Source organism: Palaemon carinicauda, chromosome 35 (genome assembly GCF_036898095.1).
Source record: "Palaemon carinicauda isolate YSFRI2023 chromosome 35, ASM3689809v2, whole genome shotgun sequence".
In the NCBI taxonomy this organism is placed as follows: domain Eukaryota; kingdom Metazoa; phylum Arthropoda; class Malacostraca; order Decapoda; family Palaemonidae; genus Palaemon; species Palaemon carinicauda.
This window is the reverse complement of record NC_090759.1, coordinates 57319598-57341602: the sequence shown is the minus strand read 5'-3', so window position 1 is coordinate 57341602 and position 22005 is coordinate 57319598. Positions and strand designations below refer to the sequence as shown.

Genomic DNA, 22005 nt, shown 5'->3' with positions numbered 1-22005 from the left:
TTTATATTGCAATTGTTTTGCTTACTGCATCATATTATATTGTTTTTTTTACAGTATTACACTATACGATTTTGATACAATATCTCCGATTTATGATTTCAGCTGGACTTGTGTTTGTATTTTCAAATGTTTGTCAGTTGAGGAACGTCTACCATTCTTCAGTAAAAGAAATACAAAATTGTTGGATATTTTCATTGCAGCATTTACCCCTTTTACCCCCAGGCTATTTGGAAATTTCCAACCCTTAACCCCCAGGGGGTTATTTTTTTCCCAGCACATTTTGCAGTATATTTTTTTTAAATTGCTCTAAAAGCCTTAATTTTTGTCATAGAGAGGTCAGGTTGGTCTCATTCTTTTGGAAAATGCCTGAATTTTCTCAAAAAATTATCAAAAATATGAAAAAAAAATTTTTATAGCATTTTTCTGCAAGGACGTACCGGTACGTCCATGGGGGTAAAGGGATGGCTTTTGTGAAACCATCAGTACGTCCTTTGGGGGTAAAAGGGTTAACATAAATTTTCTCCAAGTGCTTGTTGAAATTTTTTATCATTGAGATGAAATAATGAAAAGTAATTTGCAGTCATGACTCCCAATAGCATACAACCTATCACCCGGTAACGATTCGTACCGGTGGTTTCCTGTCAGCAAGTGTGCTGCCACGAACCGAGATGACTAAACGAATATAAACAGTTTTGATTCACTACAAACCTTTCATAACCCTCATCCGAGGTCTCTGAATATCCAAAATACAGTACTATTTTATTAAATAATAAAAAAAATTGAAATTAAACACTCACCTGAGAAAAGAAGGAGAGGGCATCTGTGACAGGTCCCATACCTGTACACAGGGTAGTAAGCATGTAACCTTCAAGGCCACTGGTTGTGAAAAATTTACCCACAAGTGCATCGTCTACTAGTTTGCGAGCTACGTCCTCAGGCTGGAAAAATAAGAAATTAAAATAAATTTTTAAAGTAACTTGCATTACAAACCTAAGACCTTTAATACAGAAGCTGGATTGGTCGTTATTATCCTTATTATTACTAGTTTTGGAAAGAAGTGAAGAATGAAGTGAAGAGAGTAAGGAAGGCTGGCTCAAGAATTGAAGAGACAATGAAAGATGGAAATGGAAGGTTATTAAAAGGAGAGGAGGCAAGGAAAAGGTGGGCGGAATATTTTAAAGTTTACTGAATATTGAGGATAAAAGGGAGGCAGATATAATTGCTGTTGCAGGTGTTGAGGTGCCGGTTGATGTTTGTTGATGACGGTTACCCCCCAAAATTGAGGGGAGGTGCCTTGGTATATGTATGTATGTATTACTAGCTGAGTTACAACCCTAGTTAGAAAAGTAGGATGCTATATGCCCAAGGACTCCAACAGGGAAAACTAGCACAGTTAAAAGATGAAACAAGAAAATAAACTATAAGATAAGTAACAAACATTCAAAATAAAATATTCTAAAAACAGTAACAGCATTAAAATAGATATTTCCTAAATAAACTATAAAAACTTAAAAAAAACAGAGGAAGCAAAACGGGAAGTAACAGCGTACCAGAGTGTACCCTCAAGCAAGAGAACTCTAATCCAAAAGAGTGGAAGGCCATGGTACTGAAGCTATGGCACTGCTCAAGACTAAAGAACAATGGTTTGATTTTGGAGTGTCCTCCTAGAAGAGCTCCCTACTGTAGCTGAAGTCTCTCTTCTACCCTTATCAAAAGGAAAATAACCACTAACCAATTACAGTTAACCCCTTGAGCTAAGAAGAATTGTTTGGTAATCTCAGTGTTGTCAGGTGCATGAGGGCAGAGGAAAATGAGGAGGGATTATGCAAAACTATTCAATATGTCTAGGCAAAGCAAAAATGAGCCATAACCAAAGAGAGTGAAATCCCATGAACTACTGTCTAGCCTGTCAAAGGATCCAATAACTCTCTAATAGTAGTATTTCAATAGGTAGCTGATGTCCTGTCCAACCTACTCCCTACCAATAGCATTATTATTACTAGCTGAGCTACAATCCTAGTCAGAAAAGCAGGATGCTATAAGCACAAGGGCTCCAAGAGGGAAAAATAACCCAGAGAGGAAAGGAAATAAATAAACTATAGGAGAGGTAATGAACAATTAAAAATAAAAAACTAAGAACAGTAAAAACAATAAAATAAATCTTTCATATATAAACCATAAAAAGAGACTTATGCCAGCCTGTTCAACATAAAACCACTCGCTGCAAGTATGTGGGAATAGTGAAGTCTTGATCAGACTAGCTTTTCTGCTTCTATCTTGAAGATTTCAGATGTTGAGTGTAGATGATTGATAGAATTTTTGTCATGAAAAATACAGTCTTATCTCCTCACTCAATCCACAAATATTCAGTTGTCACATCTCAAAATCTGATCCACTTTCAAACAAAAATTTCATGAAACTAATTGAACATGTCTTTACTGTTAGGCCTATAATGTACATAAAATCAATTTAAGGTGCTTTCCTATTAAAATCTTTATCCATCTAACCTTGAATAATCCAGCTGCTTCCGATATGAGCGTAGTTTCGATGGGTTTGGTCTTGTTTTCTTCTTCAAATCCAGGAGTGTCAGTATCTGGGGGACAGCAGACAGTCACTGTGATGTTGTAGGGTTTCACCTAAGGAGCAAAGTTGTAATTAGCTACAAATATGTGATGTTACTTTCTATATCAATATAAGTAAAATATTAGAAAGCCTCCAATTTCATCCTTGAGATGATTAGTAGCAAATTTTAGTACAGTATAGTGAAATTAATGCTGATAAGTGTCTTTAATGAAACTCGCCTCATCACATACAAAAGGATCTGCTTAAAGTTTGGGACAAGTGTTCCATTTATAAAATTGCTCTTTACAAAGAATATAATTCTAAACAAATTCCTAACTCTGGAACTTAGTGAAATAACACTCTCTTAAAAACTATAGATGAATAATCCAAACCAGAATATTTCTTTCTTTCCATGAGAAGTGAAGATTTAAAAACAGTACAGTACTTGAAACTATTTCCAGATTATACCTTGGCTGTTCAGTGATAAAGGAAACTACCAAATACAGTAGAGTACTGTACTATGCTATAATCTAAGCCAATGAAAGCTGCCGTTGTAATCATACATACTTTTTACGGTACAAGAAAATTATATGTATAATAACCAAATTAATATGACAAATTTTGAATAATTTGTATTTTTCCTAACTACACAGACCTGAAGCTCTGTACATAGGAGTATTATTTTGGCGCTGGCGGAAAACCAGCTGTTAGAGTTTTTGCGAGGTGCAACTACCCTCTGTTAGTTAGCGAAGATGGGTAGGGGGGTAGTGAGGGCAGACTCACCATCACGCTCACACCAGAACCATGAAACACTTATCACTTTGCAGCTGCGGCAGGACTTCAGGGGGAAGGGGATGGCGGGACCAGTACAGTATGTGTGAAGAGTTTCAGATTTGTATAGTTAGGAAAAATACACATTACAGTCTTCCCTCCTTTTGCAGGTTCAATCTTCACGATTTTGCTCGTTCGTGACACAGATAACCGTAAAACCTATTAAATAAAAAATGTTATTTTCATTAGTAAAATAAATTTTTGAATATACTTACCCGATAATCATGTAGCTGTCAACTCCGTTGCCCGACAGAATTCTACGGAAGGGATACGCCAGCGATCGCTATACAAGAGGGGGGTGTACTCACAAGCGCCACCTGTGGCCAGGTACTGCAGTACTTCTTGTTGACACCACCTCAATTTTTCCTCGGTCCACTGGTTCTATGGGGAGGAAGGGTGGGTCAATTAAATCATGATTATCGGGTAAGTATATTCAAAAATTTATTTTACTAATGAAAATAACATTTTTCAATATTAATCTTACCCGATAATCATGTAGCTGATTCACACCCAGGGAGGTGGGTGAAAACCAGTGTACATGTATATCAAGAAGCTAAGTATCCCGTATTTCATATTATCAGTTATTCAAAATAACAATGAAATTATAAGTACCTGGTAAGGAAGTCGACTTGAGCCATTACTCTGCCTTAAATAAGTTCGTCTTCCTTACTGAGCGCAGCGTTCCTCTTAGGAGGCTGAACAACTCTAAGGTGCTGAAGTATCGAGGGCTGCAACCCATACTAAAGGACCTCATCACAACCTTTAACCTCGGCGCTTCTCAAGAAAGAATTGACCACCCGCCAAATCAACAAGGATGTGGAAGGCTTCTTAGCCGACCGTACAACCCATAAAAAGTATTCAAGAGAAAGGTTAAAAGGTTATGGGATTATGGGAATGTAGTGGCTGAGCCCCCGCCTACTACTGCATTCGTTGCTACGAATGGTCCCAGGGTGTAGCAGTACTCGTAAAGAGACTGGACATCTTTGAGATAGAATGATGCGAACACTGACTTGCTTCTCCAATAGGTTGCATCCATAACACTCTGCAGAGAACGGTTCTGTTTGAAGGCCACTGAAGTAGCCACAGCTCCCACTTCATGTGTCCTTACCTTCAGCAAAGCAAGGTCTTCTTCCTTCAGATGAGAATGTGCTTCCCTAATCAGAAGCCTGAATAGTAAGAAACTGAGTTCTTAGACCTTGGAAAAGAAGGTTTCTTGATAGCACACCATAAGGCTTCTGATTGTCCTCGTAAAGGTTAAGACCTTTTTAGATAGTACCTAAGAGCTCTAACTGGGCAAAGTACTCTCTCCAGTTCATTCCCCACCAAGTTGGACAGGCTTGGGATCTCGAACGACTTAGGCCAAGGACGTGAAGGAAGCTCGTTTAGCAAAAACCGAGCTGCAAGGAACATGTAGCCGTTTCAGATGTGAAAACAATGATCCTGCTGAAGGCGTGGATCTCACTTACTCTTTTAGCTGTTGTCAAGCACACGAGGAAAAGAGTTTTTAATGTGAGGTCCTAAAAAGAGGCTGATTGGAGAGGTTCAATTCTTGATGACATAAGGAACCTTAGGACCACGTCTAGATCCCAGCCTGGAGTGGACAACCGACGTTCCTTTGAGGTCTCAAAAGACCTAGGGAGGTCCTGTAGATCTTTGTTGGTGGAAAGATCCAAGCCTCTGTGGCGGAAAACCGCTGCCAACATACTTCTGTAACCCTTGATCGTAGGAGCTGAAAGGGATCTTACTTTCCTTAGATGTAACAGGAAGTCAGCAATCTGGGTTACAGTGGTACTGGTTGAGGAAACTGCATTGGTCTTGTACCAGCTACGGAAGACTTCCCCTTGAGACTGATAGATTCTGAGAGTGGATGTTCTCCTTGCTCTGGCAATCGCTCTGGCTGCCTCCTTCGAAAAGCCCCTAGCTCTTGAGAGTCTTTCGAAAGTCTGAAGGCAGTCAGACGAAGAGCATGGAGGTTTGGGTGTACCTTCTTTACGTGAGGTTGACGTAGAAGGTTCACTCCTAGAGGAAGAGTCCTGGGAATGTCGACCAGCCATTGCAGTACCTCTATGAACCATTCTCTCGCGGGCCAGAGCGGAGCCAACCAACGTCAGCCGTGTCCCTTAGCGAGAGGAGAACTTCTGAAGTACCCTGTTGACAATCTTGAACGGCGGGAATGCATACAGGTCGAGATGGGACCAATCCAGCAGAAAAGCATCCACGTGAACTGCTGCTGGGTCTGGAATCGGAGAACAATACAACAGGAGTCTCTAGGTTATCGAGGTAGCGAACAGATCTATGGTTGGCTGACCCCACAGGGCCCAAAGTCTGCTGCAAACATTCTTGTGAAGGGTCCACTCTGTGGGGATGACCTGACCCTTCCGGCTGAGGCGATCTGCCATGACATTCATACCGCCCTGAATGAACCTCGTTACCAGCGTGAGCTTTCGATCTTTAGACCAGATGAGGAGGTCCCTTGCGATCTAGAACAACTTCCACGAAAGAGTCCGTCCCTGCTTGAAGATGTAAGCCAGGGCTGTGGTGTTGTCAGAGTCCACCTCCACCACCTTGTTAAGCTGGAGGGACTTGAAGTTTATCAAGGCCAGAAGAACCGCCAACAACTCCTTGCAATTGATGTGGAGTGTCCTTTGCTCCTGATTCCATGTTCCCGAGCATTCCTGTCCGTCCAAAGTCGCACCCCAGCCCGTGTCTGATGCGTCCGAAAGGAGACGGCGGTCGGGTTTCTGAACAGCCAAAGGTAGACTTCCTTGAGAAGAAAGCTGTTCTTACACCACGCGAGAGAAGACCTCCTCTCTTCGGAAACAGGAACTGAGACCGTCTCTAGCGTCATGTCCTTTATCCAGTGAGCAGCTAGATGATACTGAAGGGGGGGGAGGTGGAGTCTCCCTAACACGATGAACAGGGCCAGCGATGAAAGTGTCCCTGTTAGACTCATCCACTACCTGACTGAGCATCGGTTCCTTCTCAGCATGCTCTGGATGCATTCTAGGGCTTGGAAGATCCTTGGGGCCGACGGAAAAGCCCGAAAAGCTCGACTCTGAAGATCCATACCCAGGTAGACAATGGTCTGGGATGGGACGAGCTGAGACTCCTCAAAATTGACCAGGAGGCCCAGTTCCTTGGTCAGATCCATAGTCCATCTGAGAATCTCCAGACAGCGACGACTTGTGGGAGCTCTTAAAAGCCAGTCGTCTGACGGAGCCGGACACAAGATCATGGTACTGCTGCACAGTCTGTGAACTGTCAACCATGGGGAAGCGAGGAAGTACAGTGACAACCCGAAGCTGTCTAGACTGTCTGGGTCGTACAGACAACTCCTTATCGGGTTGCTGAGGTTGCCGCACTGCGTCACAACAAGTCACTTCTGCTGGTTGTTGAACGTCTTCCCAGTGACACACTGACTCCGTAAACAAAAAATCCTCTAACAAGGACTAAGCTTGGACTGCATGTCTTGCAACACAGCTCAAGGTCTATGGGAGCAGGTGTGGTAACAGACGGGGTTAGCGACTGAAGTGGAACCATTACCTTCCCTGGAAGCATGTTATGCTTAAATAAAAGTCCATAGGAGGCTACGCAGCTAAAGGCTTCTCTCCAAATGACAGAGTCCTCAAGGGAATATCAGAAGGAGGGAGAAAAGCACTTTCTCATCTACAGGGACCATATCCGAGAAAAGCTAAGTTCTCTCAGTGAGGGTTTCACTGGTGCAAAAGCAGCAGACTAGAAGGCAACGTTATGAAACTGCTTGACAGTCTAGTGAGTTGGCAACAACCAAAGATGTGTGACTGAGAAGCATGCGGTAAGGTATGCAGAGCATGCTGTATGCAGAGCATGCTGTATGCAGAGCATGCTGTATGTAGAGCATGCTGTAAGGTAAGCAGAGCATGTTGCATGGCGTGTAACATTTCTCAGAAATTCCATGACCAGTGCTAGATTGAGTAATATCGCATTACTGTCCATTGAAAGTGCACGTGCCGAGGGAATTGATTTAGACTGTTTTGTTGATGAATTTGATAGCCGGCATGATAATCGTAGAATTAAGCTGCACTAAATGTACTATAATCTACTTCACCTCAGGAAAGGGAAACTCGCCCTGTTGGCAACACTGCATTACTTCATGCATGCTTGCATGGGGTTTTAATATCAACATAATATTTACATTACATTCATAACTCATGATTCATTTTTGTTTTGAAGATATTTTTGCCATATTTTGCGATTTGTTAAAAATATATTGCAAGGAATACATATATATTTTTTTATTTAAGTAATACGAATAACCTCCATTATCATAATGTTTGTGTAGGCATACATGTATATGATTACAAATGCAAGTTATGAAAGTAATGAGGTGTTATTATTGTCATTTGTTATTTCAAAGTTGAATGGGAAGAGGCTCAAGTTGAGGAGAAAGTGGCAGATGCATGCGTTGAGGTGGCTGACTCATAGCATGAGGTTCCTGCCTCAAGAGTTGCGCTTGCCTCAAGGGTTGAGGTGGCTGCGCAGAGAGAGGCTCTTGACTCACGAGTTGAGGTTCTTGAGGTGTGAGCTGCGAGAGTTGATGTAGCGGCTGCGCAGAACGCAGTTCCTGTCTCACGAGTTGAGGTTCCTGAGGAGCTAGCCTCAAGAGTTGAGGCTCTCGCCTTGAGGAAAGTTGAGGTAGCAGCTGCGAGAGCTGAGGTGGCTGCCTCAAGGATGGTAGAGGTTGTCGTACCTCAAGAGGTTGTTGCCTCGAAGATGGTCTAACTGCAAGAAAATCTTGCCTCAAGGCATAAGACTCCTGCTCCCATTGTTGAGGTTGCCTTAAGGAAGGTTGAGGTTGCTGCACAACGCTGGTAACTGGCAACTCCGAACACGGTAAGGTAGCTTGAGGAACCTCAACTTCGTACGCCTGGCAAACTGGACTGCGGTGAGGCGGAGCGCTCGCAGGAGGAGGTGTAACCTTCTCAGCCTGAAACTCACGCATTAAGACCGCAAGCTGCGACTGCATGGACTGCAGCAAAGTCATCTTGGGATCAACAGACGATAAGGTCTGTTGAGGCAAAGCCTTAACAGAAGATGAGGTCTGTTGAGGCATCGCCTTACCTCTCTTAGGAGGTGTGCAGTCACCTGATGACTGCGGAGAGTCAGAGCTAACCCAATGACTGCATCCGGGTTGTTGAACTCTAGAGGTCTGGACTTTACGTTTAAGAGGTCTTGAGACCTGAGTCCAGCGTTTTCTCCCCGAAATTTCTTCTGCAGACGAGCAAAATAAGGGCTCAATCGTCTGCGGGTGGGAGTGACGGTCTCTGTAAGACACGCCCGCAACCACCGAGGATACTTCTGTGCGCCGATCAAGGCCTGCCGAACCCTTTTGCCCTTCGACATTGCTTCTCCCCTGGGCTTGGGAGCTTGCAAGAGGTCCCGGACTGGGAGGACGACTGGCACGCACAGAAGTACCCTCACGCACAACACTGACACACTTTGCGCTAATCACTTATCACTTTTGATTTTCTGTTTGCACTTATTTCACTGAACTCGAAACTTTAAGTGGTTTGTACCTGAAACACGCAATTCTATCCTTCCTTAAAAGTTAGTAATTGCGAAAACAGAATTACAATGTAACAGAAAAATCTAATGAAAGATAAATAATTCAGTGGCTGGAAAGAGACTAAACACTAGATCAAATAAACTACGTTTAAAATCTCTCACCGCATAAAGCTTGAGAACAAGAATAAAACTCTAGAAACGTTTACCTTCTTCCCCTAAAAAGACTAGGGAGAAGAGCAAAAACGATAACAACGTTACTCGCTTGAACGAAACGTTTATCCTCCTCTCTCTCCCTCCGTCTCTATCTCTCTCTCTCTCTCTCTCTTGACTTAGAACCTGAGAGAAGAGCCCAATCATATATATCGTTAAAACATATTATTGTTAAAGGAAAAAAACTGAAATATTTCCCAAATAAAAAGTTCCTTTATTAGAATTAAAACCATTAAGCTAAGAAAGAATGAACAAAACACTAGAAACGGTTACTCTTACTGCAACATGACACCGAGAAAATTCTCTCTCTATCGTAACGATAGAGCGCAAGTTGAACGTTCTGAACGTCAACAACTGCAGAGACAAAACAAAACGTTAGTTCAACTTTGAAAACAGTACGAGACTATCAAAGAAATTCTTTCAAAAACATTAAAATAGCATAATATGTTAACAGGTAAAACCGAAATGACGGGCTCAATGTTAATTAACTTCGGTACCAAGAAAAGACCGCCTACTATTAGGAAAGGTCGAATATAAACAAATATAAAAATTAATTTTAATAAGTTTATAATAAAAGGAAGTTAATCGAAGAGGCCTATAAAAGGCGGAGAGATATAAAATATATCTATAACTTTTGTTAAGCAAAATTAAGAAAGAGAGTCTATACTCTCTTAGACACCAACACTTCCGTCTAAGGGAAGGGTCGGCCATTTAAAAGTGAAAGAGAGTTCATACTCTCTTCGTCACCATAATTAATCAAATTAATTCCAAAAGCTAGCTAAGCTAATGATAAAACTTCCTGAATAGCGAAAGCTAAACTCTAGAGCAAATACATCACCAAATCGTGAGCAAAAAACTCCAGAATCAACAGCGTATCCATGTAGGTCTAGCCGGAGGCACGACAGAGGAAAAATTGAGGTGGTGTCAACAAGAAGTACTGCAGTACCTGGCCACAGGTGGCGCTTGTGAGTACACCCCCCTCTTGTATAGCGATCGCTGGCGTATCCCTTCCGTAGAATTCTGTCGGGCAACGGAGTTGACAGCTACATGATTATCGGGTAAGATTAATATTGAAAAATCACATATTCGTGAGAAGTAATCACGCGGTGCAACAATTTCAAACAGACCGCGCTCCTTTGCGTCTCTTCTCTCTCTGCCCAGCACAACATCCCATCTCCCGCTGACTCGGCCTCAGTCTTGCATTCTCTCTCCTAGCGTGTGCATCTCCTGCTTCAGTCCTTTTTGAGTAGAATCACATTTTCATGTAAAAAAAGAGTGATGCATTTGTATATGGTAGCACTTACATATACACTACATTACCCAGTAAATGTAAACACTATACAGGATTCCCTACAGTGCTGCACAAGAGATGACACATGAGGAGTTGTGTCATGCTTCAAGACTGCTGCATAGAACTTCGTACAAAAATGATTAGTGGTTTTTGCATCAAATATGTAAACTTAGTTAACCTTAAATGCAGTATCATTGTATACATATTATACAGTACAGGATTAATGTATAGTACTGTATTGATCATTAACTATACTGTGCAGTACTGTATGTAAATTACGACATGTAACATACTCTACAACATACAAATGTAGGCTGCATGTACAGCGAGTTGTCAAACAGTACGATTTGTCCAAACGAAAACAGAGAATAATTACCCTACCGTTAGCTGTACTGTAGTAATAGTACTGTACATATATTACAGGATTATACACTACAATATCAGCAAGGGTACTGGCTGGTAGGTGCCTTGATCATCAGGTATTCCTGATACCTACAGGACACCTGATGCTTGGGGGGTGTGACAGGAGGTGGCTGCCTAGCATCACTACTGCGTTTGGGATCAGATGGCCCCTTACTCCCTTTGGAGGAGTACAGCGGGATGGTAGCAACGCCGGGTGAAGAACTGTTAGGGAACGGATGGTCGATCCACAGACCGCCTGTATCACTACCTGGACAAGGTCCAGAAACCATGGGGTATCGTTCGAGAATGAACCTCACACACCTGCTTCCTTGGCTTAAATGCACTGCCATGGAAAGGGAGGGGCAAGGAAGATGTCAGCTCGCGCACATCCCCCCCAGTGTCCTTCCAAACAATCAGCCTGTAAAGGAAAAACTACCCTCCTTTACGGGGGAACTCGTTGTTCCCATCAAAAAGTAGACCGACTATAAGGAGAGGGCTGGTGAGCAAAGGCCTGATAAGGTGCGCTTGAGTGCAAAACCTTCTCAGCTCGCACAAGTAAGATGTAGTCTACCTGTGCATGCTCATCTAATCTAACTGCGTGCAGCGTGCCAGCAAGGTAAAACTCGCCTTTGCTCTTAACGATGTCTCTTGTGCAGGCAAGTCCAGATGGGAAGACTCGCTAAAGAGAGCAATGCGTGTAGCATAGGTGGGGCACAGGTCTTTTTCAGGCAGAGTAGCTCGCCCGCCCACCCCGCTAAGTGGTAAGGTGTGCAACACTGCACAAGACTCGTCCGCAAGAAGTTGGTCAGTGCGACAAAGAGAGAAACTCTCCCATTCACCTTATCTGCAACAGGCGAAAGGTGGGCTGTCTTCCTTTCCCTTAAGGGAGAGGTAGGGCAAGCCAGTGCTGAATGGTTGCACGCAAACAGTGAAACAGTTTCTTCCTTACAAGGAGAAAACGAAGGCGCAAGCTTGTGAGAGGTTGGCTTTGCATATCATGTAGTGCTACGCTGCACAGTACAGACACAACGATGATGGAGAGGGATCGTAGGCAATCGCCTCCCACCATCATCGTCCAGCCCCAAAAAGTTGCGCTCTGCTATACTAGAGCGGAACATGGAACAATCCAACGCCCTTTGGTGGGCAAGCTTGATAAACAGGAGCTGGGTAAAGGGATCTTTACCTTGTAAGGGAAGACCTCCCAACGCCTGGTGGAGGACGACTCTCCCTCGTAAGGGTAGGTGTTTCAACACCTGCAGGAGGACCTACGGATAGCTAACTTTGTCTTCTTCTCGGCTGGGTTACTGGAATCAATACCTGGGGAGGATGTCTGCTACTGTTGCGCGGCCAACCGCAAGACCTTCTGCAACCTTTCCTTGCATGGGGAACCTATGATCCCCAAAGGAAGGCCACAGCAGTCAAACGGCTTTGTCACAGAGAATATCCAACGGCGGTGACCATCGCTGCTTCGCTATGGGAAGCAATGGTGACCCTCCAACATGTAAGGTTTTCTAGGAGTTACATGACCGCCACTTGTTCCCGTCTGACTCCAAGGGGAAGTTGAATGAGCAGAGTCATCATGGAGAGGTCCAGTCGACAGAGATTGACGGCGAGGTTTCTTCCCCTTCAAGGCTGACCTCGAAGGTGAAGGATCCCTCTTTGCCTTCTTCCATCACCTACTAAACCTCAACCACTAGGAGGGCGACCACTACCGACAAACCTGCAAGAGTGACCCCTACACGCAGGGCAGAGACAGTGAGGATCTGTCTCCTCTGCCGACATGAAGGTGTCGCAACGACATCCTTCATTGCCGGGACAAACCGTATACTTGAAAGATTCCACGGGCAATCACACCTGAAAATTTAGAGACTGAAAAGGACATTTTTAGCTTTTAGGCCAGTCAATTTGGTTTTAGTGGAGGAGTAAGACAACGTCTGTCCTCCATCAAGCCAAAGTAAAAAATGACAGTGGTTTACTAGAGCTGGTGTGAGTGAGGTGTTGAGCCTATCACCACCAGGACCTCTCCGCTAACTAGCGATGGGTAGTAACACCTTGCAAAAGCTTTAACGGCTGGTTTTCAGCTAGCGCCGAAGTAATACTCCTATGTAAAGAGCATAAGGTTTGCATATAGTGTCACAACAAATGAGCCTTAAGAAACTCTAAAGATAGTACCATGGAACTGATACCTGCCACATTGGACTTTGCTATGAGATGGGTAATTTCTAATCTGAAAATATAGCCATCATTCAACTCTTTACCTCCATATGAAGAGATTCAGCCAGTCTGATGAGGGCACCTTTGGCCGCCGAATATGCAGTAAAGCCATAGAGGCCAACCAAACCACCCTGGGAAGATGTAAACACTATGACTCCCTCTTCCTGCTGCTTCATACTGCGGACAACTTCTTGAGTGATGAAGAATGAACCCAAGAAATTAACATCCATCATTGACTGGTCATAAAAAAAGGAGGAAAAACATTATTTGGTGTAATACAAATTAATAATTCACCTACACATCATAGTTATCATATACTGTATATAGTTAGCCTTTCACTTACATATGACTCAGTAATTTGAATATTCAAAGTAAGGGTAACAGGGTGGCTCTTACCTTGACTAGCTGGGGTGAAAGATCCTCAAATTTCTGGGCTCGTGCAAAACCGGCGCAATTGACGAGCATGAATACGGGACCTAAGCTTGCCTCGGCATCTTTGACAACTCTATACGCAACTTCTGCGTTACTGCTCAGATCGGCTGTTTGAGAGCGAGTTTTGATATTAGTACCGGGGAGAAAATCATATACAGAAAATCCGCTACTTATAAACTTAATAGGTTCCAAGAAGCTGCTTGTATGTTTAATTATTTGTAAGTGCAAACTTGTTAAATTTTGGCCTAGAGTAGGCTTCCCCTAACTTACATGCCTATGATTTTCAGCTGTAAAAGTCAACAAATAGCCCTGTTTCATATTACAAATATCGTCTTGCTTACTGCATCAAATTATGATAGTTTTATTACAGTACAGTATTTCATAATTAATAATTTCAGATGGATTTGAATTTGTATCTCCCAATGTTTGAAAGTTGAGGACCTTCGTGTAAATTTAAGCAAAATTAGCCTAGAAGCTATAAGCATTCATTAAGCTAGCACACACACACGAGAGAGAGAGAGAGAGAGAGAGAGAGAGAGAGAGAGAGAGAGAGAGAGAGAGAGAGAGAGAAATGCTTCTCAACATTAGACGAGCAAACATAAAAGCAAAATGATATTCCTTCCTTGTCCCTTACCAGAAAAAAAAATGTACTTTCCCTCCACCAAAGAGAGAGAGAGAGAGAGAGAGAGAGAGAGAGAGAGAGAGAGAGAGAGAGAGAGAGAGAGAGAGAGAGAGAGAGAGAGAGAGAGAGAGAGAGAGAGAGATGCTTCTCAACATTAGAGGAGCAAACATATAAGCAAAATGACATTCATTCCTTATCCCTTACCAGAAAAAAATTGTACTTTCCCTCCACCAAGAGAGAGAGAGAGAGAGGAGAGAGAGAGAGAGAGAGAGGAGAGAGAGAGAGAGAGAGAGAGAGAGAGAGAGAGAGAGAGAGAGAGAGAGAGAGAGAGAAATGTTTCTCAACATTAGAGGAGCAAACATATAAGCAAAATGATATTCATTCCTTATCCCTTACCAGAAAAAAACTGTACTTTCCCTCCACCACTAATGCTTGAAATAGTTCCCTCCACTTCTTCTTGAGCCTTCTGAAGATTGGCAACATTTCTGGCTACCAGGGTGACCGACGCTCCTCTCCGCGCTACGTCATGGGCAACGCTCAAACCGATACCGCTGGACCCACCCGTTATCTGAAAGATTTAAAACTAATGAAGCGATAAACTTACTTTTGGTGGAGGAGTTTGGTATACAGTATTATGAAGTTGTTCAATTTCGAAGCCCTGTTCTTTTATATAATCTATCAAGTTTTTCGCTGTTTAAAGTGTAAGTACACGTTGAGCTATCACTAATAAACATCCTAAGGATTAGAATTGTGATGGCCTATTGGGAACATCCTTGTCTAACGTTCTGCTGGTCTGGGCTTCAAGTACCGCTCAAGCTTGATCATTTTCCATCGTATCTGCAACCTCACCATCCTTGTGAGCTAAGCATGGGAGGTTTGGGAGAACCTATAGATCAGCAATCTGCAGCCATTGACTGGCCCTCCCTGGTCCTAGCTTGGGTGGAGAGGGGGTTGGCACTGACCATATGTGTATAAAGAAAGTCCTCAACCTAGAAACTTTATGGTTTCAAGAAGCTGTTAGCGAGTCAAATTCTTTGCAAGTTAAATTCTATTAAATTTTGGCCTAGCATAGGTTTAACCTAACTCACAAGCCTATGATTTTCAGCTACAAAAGTCAACAAATAGTTTCATTTCATATTGCAAATGTATTCTTACTTTCTGCAATAAATTATATAACAATGATTTATTACAATATTTTCATTATGAACTTTTGATACAATATCTGATATTTACGATTTCTGTTCGATTTTTGTCTGTATCTACGAATGTTTATTTCAAGTTGAGGACCTTCTGGTCAAGTCTCTATGGCATTGTCCTGCTAAGTAGGGTAATGTCACTGTCACTTCCCTCTGCCATTCATGAGTAGACTTTAAATCTTTAAAGTATTATTTCTATGAATCTCCTCTAATGTTCATGTTGCTTTCATCTCTGGAAGCTTGGAATGTCGATGTTACTATCCTATGAATGTCTCCTAATGTTCATGTTGCCTTCATCTCTGGAGGCTTGGAATGTCGATGCTACTATTCTATGAATGTCTCCTAATGTTCATGTTGCTTTCATCTCTGGAAGCTTGGAATGTTGATGTTACTATTCAAAATAAAGAAATTGACCTATTTTCTTTCCTTCCAATACAATAAGGCCTCTAGCAGAGCAACGAAATCAGCATCTAACAACAACATACTGCTCAGGTCAGATAGCTTCTTCGGTCGAGATTAAAAACAACAATAAATCTAATAAGCACCCAGAGTGTTGATAAAGGCTTAGAACATATCCACATTAAACATATTTCATAAAGCAATTATTATACAATAGATCTCCTTAGAAACTATATCTCAGTGATTTAATCCTATTATATATCAATGTTTGCCTGTACAGTACAGTAGTGTATTATGATTCATATGAAGAAAATTAACCTAACGAAAGATGACTGCTTTTGCCTTTTCTTTAAAATGGCAGTATATAGATTCACTACACGCCCTGCCGAAGCCTTGTCTGTATGATTGATTGATTGACTGAGTTTTTCTAGCATCCTGGCATCTAATGTCATTGATGCCAATATCACTTGCTATAAATAAAGAAAGGGAGATCCAATTTAAAACTATAAAAGTAAACATGTCCTTATAAAAGTTAAATAGCTTTCAGAAGACCTACTTCTGAAATAAATCTAAAAATATTGTGTGAGTGGCGTACATCACATGATAGTCTCGTTCATACTTATCCACAAAAAATGCCTATACAGTGCAAATTTTTGCTTAGAGGCCAATGCAACACTTGTAACCCTATACAGTAAAAAATCATATTAGAAATTTATTCAGTACAGTATTCCAATTCCAATTTGCTCATAGCCCGAGGTTCTAATATACAGTACTGTACTGTATTTTGTATTTAGTGTTAGTATTGAGATTATCTTTGATGCTTTTCAGTTACTGTACTGTATAAGTTACTATAAGTACAGTAGAGATGTTTCTCCCTTTCTAGTCATTTCAGGAGATTCTTATCAATGCCAATTTACCTCTTTGGATCTTACAGTTGTCTTATAACTCTTTTAAAAGCAACCTATTCTGCCTTGCTTGCTATTTACACTCATGCTTGTCATTTCCCCTTTCTTAGTATCAAAGCTTTATTTCAGGGACGAAACTCGGGTGATTTCTCGTTGGGTCTGATCACTGCAGCAGATCAAATCTTGTCTAAGGTAAAGGAATTTGTATACTGGATATTAAAATTCATTTACTTCATTCTAACAATTACTTACTTACATGTACTTACTTTGACGGCTGCTTTTCCGGTCCCATACAGCAGGGAAACCCTACTCTCTACAGGACCTCCACTGTCGTTTTATCTTGTACGTTCGGAGCATTCAACAATTCATATCACGTATTGCTCATTTACTGTTAAATCGTCACAGTCAAATGACTCATAGAATAAGAGTTTCAGTTTCCTCTTGAAAGCCTTAATGTCTTCAATCATTCGGATGTCTCGTGGGAGATTATTGTATAGTCTCGAGGCCACATATTTAAAGGCTCTGGAGCCTACAGTAGACATATATGCAAGTGGAAAAAACCACAAAAACATGGCCATTCGCACTACTTGTCCACATGTCAATCTCGCTGGTGGGACCTTTCCCACTTTTGGTCTAGAGCTTACTACTATAGCAGTTATTATTATTATTATTACTTGCTAAGCTACAACCCTAGTTGGAAAAGGAGGATGCTATAAGCCCAAAGGCTCCAACAGGGAAAATAGCCCAGTGATTAAAGGAAATAAGAAAAACTACAAGAGATGTTCAAGAATAACATTAAAATAAATCTTTTATATATAAACTATAAAATTTCAAAATAACAAGAGGAAGAGAAATATAGAATAGTGTGCCCGAGTGTACCATCTAGCAAGAGAACTCTACCCCAAGACAGTGGAAGACCATGGTACAGAGGCTATGGCACTGCTGAAGACTAGAGAACAATGGTTTGATTTTGGAGTGTCCTTCTCCTAGAAGAGCTGCCTACCATAGCTAAAGAACCTCTTCTACCCTTACCAAGAGCAAAGTAGCCACTGAACTATTACAGTGCAGCAGAGAGAGAAGAAATATTTGGTAATCTCAGTGTTGTCTAGTGTATGAGGACAATGGAGGATATATATAGAACATGCCAGACTATTGGGTGTATGTATAGATAAAGGAAAAAATTACCTGTAACCAGAGAGAGGGATTCAATGTAGTACTGTTGGGCCAGTCACAGGACCCAATAACTCTCTAGCTGTAGTATCTCAATGGGTGGCTGTGCCCTGGTCAACCTACTACCTATAAAAGGGTGTGGATCTGCCTCGACCAGACTTGTGAAGGTTCAACATGGGACAAATCCGTATACTACCTGGAACACCACTCATATTCACAATTTACAATGAAAGAGAGAAAGCACTGAAAAAAGAAAGGGCACTAAGTAATCCAGACTGGTAACCATATATGGTTGCTAGTTAGGCACTTTTTCTTTCATAGTTGTAGCAAAACGACTTAGGAGTAAACTCATGTAAATGAAGCAGAAGTTTGTATCCCTGTAGGAACAAATAGTATTTCCCTACTCCAAATAACAGTAGATCATTTTCTTAAACAAATCTACATGAATATTACCTAGTCAAAAGATTTGACAAATATATTATAGATGAGAGACCAATTCCAAGTAGGTCATACTTTCAAACAAGTAATTTCAGTGGATAAACTTACCAACACATGCTTCCCTTTTAGGTCCCGTTTCTTAGTAGAAAATATGTTTGCAATGGTGACAATGGCCACAATCACCACCGTCACTCCTATATACTCCAAGTAGCAACATAAACTCATTTTTCAGGTTCCTGAAAAATGATTGCACAAACGTTAAAAAGATAGTAAATGTACACTATTACTTATAGTTTGGCGTTACTGCACAATTACAGTAACCAGACTAATACAGTATCATACTATTTCCCAATGCAAAAAATTATACACATTGAAATATTTCCGCAATCTTAATGCTACGAATGTTTTCTTCAGAAGGTAGCATAGATACACATATCACAGTCTAAAACAAGCTTAGAGTAACACTGCTAGTCTGACATATCAGACGGGAAACCCTTGACAAGCTGGCTGAATCACTGAATTAACAGAGAGATTTTATGTTAGGTTAGGTTCATAGCCTACAATATTATACATAATTTCAAAAGGAGTAACTATCACAGTGCACTCGTCCTTCAACACTTTTCGTAACCATATAAATTATATCATACACAGTTTATAAAAATTACATCTAAAGTCTCGTAATGTACAGTAAATACACTTCAGTAATGTATTACCTGTGGTGCTGTAAAGTAGTAACCAGATGTATTACATCAATTACTATTGCTAAGTTATGAATAAAATCTGTAAAAATGATATATCTTTTTTTCATCCTCTACCATAACCACAAGAATAAACAAATAAATTAATAATTGTAAATTATCAAAATATATACACCACCATATTAAAAGATCAAGCATTATTTGCATAAAGTGATTAACTATAGAAGGAGTCATTACAAATTTGAATTGCTAAGGACAATAAAAGAAAAGGTCCTCCAAAAAGTGTTGCTTCGATTTAACATCATCTCATTGTTGCTATGTTATGATAAAGTTAAATATATTTCGCTATGCGAGTTAGCCCCATACTCTAGTATTTTCTCATTATTCTAATGATCTACTTCATCACTTAGTTCTATTGGGTTTTGATCCGACGTATTTCATTGCGCTCGTAATTCAACATTATCTTCCTGCTCCTACGTTCTGGCAGGCAGAATATATTTCGCTACATGCATTAACCCCTTGGGCTAGTATTTATAATAATTTATAACACTTTAACTTTAATTCAGTTCGAGCGGATATATGTTCAAAATTCTATCTTGCTTGACGTAAGACGATAAAACAACAAAATAGATTACATTTATATATCAACACTTAAAAATATTGTATAACTGACTGAATAAAATCACTGGTAAACAAACTTAACAAAGAAATGAGTTGTAATTAGCTCCAGTCTCTATTCAAACATGGGCTTGGCTTCTCTTACTGATTATCAGACTAAATATATCAACCACACCTTTCTATTTTAATCTTTCATAATTTACATGATAAATAAAATAACAGATATGATTACATTGTAGGGGTGTACGTATGATAGCAGCCACCTGAATGTATTATTATGGCTAACTCAGAATACGGCAGTGTAAGGGGGGTTGCAGGGGGGGCGTCAGTGCCCCCATTAAGTATGTAGGTAAGGACACGGTTTGTAGGTTAGGTTGGGGGGGGGGAGTTTAGGTCCATTTTTAATCAATGCATGCGGAACTGGCCGCTGATATACAAAGGCTCCACATTGTATATTCCAGTATTGAAAACAAATAAGGAAGAGGTTTAGGATATAAAATGTTGGGCACTTTACTTGGTTCGAACAGGTAAGTTTTAAACTACCGTGAGTAAAGAGACTCCTGCGACAGGTGCTAATTTAACTAAAGGAGCAAAACAGGAATTTCTATATAAAAATCTTCAACTTCGTTAATAAAGGTTTCCACCAGTAGTATGTTTCAAAATTATGTATTTGCAAGGATCTATTCAATTATGCAAGTTCCAATGTCGTAACTAATAATGCATGGAGCCTTTGTATATCAGCGGCCAGTTCCTCACACATTCATTAAAAATGTACATCAACTAACCTAAACTTTCCCCCCTAACCTAACCTACAAGCCATGTCCTTACCTACTTAACTAATGGGGGGGGGGCCAAACACAACCCCCCTTATTCCAGGTTGGACATAATAATACATACAAGTGCCCGCTAGCATACATATACCCCTAATGCTCTATTCAATGATGAAAACTAAACGTTCAAAACACTATAAAATACAGTTATAACTTAATGCACAGGTCTTTTTTATGGTATTATTGTATAATTTTAAACTTATATATACACCCATTCTCACACATCTACTTATACTTCAATCCAAATGTAAATTCAAATTACATTACCGTAACAATCCGTTAACTGTCTTGATCATTGATATAACATGCAGTACTAAGGTGGGATGGGTTTGAAGTGTCCCGTGAAACTATTGTTTAAGTACCAATTAAGAGATAAAAAAGCAGCCCTCATACTCACAAAGCTTAAATGTATTCAGTACTTTAAAATGGTTGTGATAGACAGCCACGGGAATATGGAATGCCACTGGAATTTGGGATTCCCGAAACGGCGTCAGGATTTCAGAAATTCCGAAATGTCCCCTGAAACTACTCTATTGCTAAAGTACCAATTAAGAAATACAAAAAAGCAGACCTCATACTTACAAAGCCAAAATCTATTCAATACTTTAAAAGAGTTGTGATAGAAAGCCACGGGAATGGTGAATAGGGAATGCCACTGGAATTTGGGATTCCCGAAACGGCGTCAGAATTTCAGAAATTCCGAAATGTCCCGTGAAACTACTCTATTGCTAAAGTACCAATTAAGAAATAAAAAAAAAAGCAGACCTCATACTCACAAAGTCAAAATCTATTCAATACTTTAAAGGGTTGTGATAGACAGCCACAGGAATGGTGAATATGGAATGCCACTGGAATTTGGGATTCCCGAAACGGCGTCAGGATTTCAGAAATTCCGAAATGTCCCGTGAAACTACTCTATTGCTAAAGTACCAATTAAGAAATAAAAAAGCAGACCTGATACTTACAAAGTCAAAATCTATTCAATACTTTAAAGGGTTGTGATAGACAGCCACAGGAATGGTGAATAGGGAATGCCACTGGAATTTGGGATTCCCGAAACGGCGTCAGAATTTCAGAAATTCCGAATGTTTACATCTGTCAAACGATGGGCGAGTCACCAAAGTAATTGTTGCCTAGGGACAGAAATCGGCATAAACATTACCTTGGGTGATCTTTACCTTTGTGAATAAGATTACTATTATTGCAGGAAAAGAAAATAATAGCTGTTTTATTTAAGGAAAGAAAATGATATGTTTTATTTAATATAAAAGAAATAGAAAAAGGAAAATGTATATATCAAAATGTGGAAAAAAAGGGAAAGAAATAGATATATAGTTGAAAGGTTTGGAGGTGCCGAGTTAAAGGCAAATGCATTCGCCCATTACCCAATAAACAGGGATAATATGCATTATTCTTAAAGTTAAAAGTAAATATTGAGAATTTCATTATAAATTTATGGTACAGGTAAAATAAGCTTAATTGCAACAATAAGAATAAGCTTAGAAGAGTTGCACCTATCTATAAGACGATAGAGTGCCCCCAAACCTTTCTTGCGGAATGGGCAATTAGGAACCAGGAACGTTAATTTGCTGTTTTAAGTGCTTTCTGTATCGCTGCCATTGTTATTTGATTTTTAATGGCAT

General features: G+C 40.6%; 1 protein-coding gene across 4 annotated transcripts in view; it reads right to left on the bottom strand.

Moving 5' to 3' along the window:
• Kdsr (3-ketodihydrosphingosine reductase) overlaps positions 1-21470 on the bottom strand; it is a 28930-nt gene extending 7460 nt beyond the window's left edge. Inside the window, exons 1-7 of one of the 4 annotated variants that reach the window (XM_068359070.1) lie at positions 21328-21470; positions 18325-18452; positions 14505-14676; positions 13451-13593; positions 13099-13290; positions 2508-2636; positions 798-938 (exon numbers count right to left, since the gene is read on the bottom strand). In XM_068359070.1, coding sequence (XP_068215171.1) covers positions 798-938; positions 2508-2636; positions 13099-13290; positions 13451-13593; positions 14505-14676; positions 18325-18441 — 894 coding nt within the window. In that variant the 5' untranslated portion in view covers positions 18442-18452; positions 21328-21470. Of the gene's footprint in view, positions 1-797; positions 939-2507; positions 2637-13098; positions 13291-13450; positions 13594-14504; positions 14677-18324; positions 18453-20759; positions 20779-20944; positions 21075-21138; positions 21260-21327 lie in introns of those variants that run through there. The other 3 variants (XM_068359069.1, XM_068359068.1, XM_068359071.1) reach the window with 3 other exon arrangements.
• Positions 21471-22005: the final 535 nt, after the last annotated feature.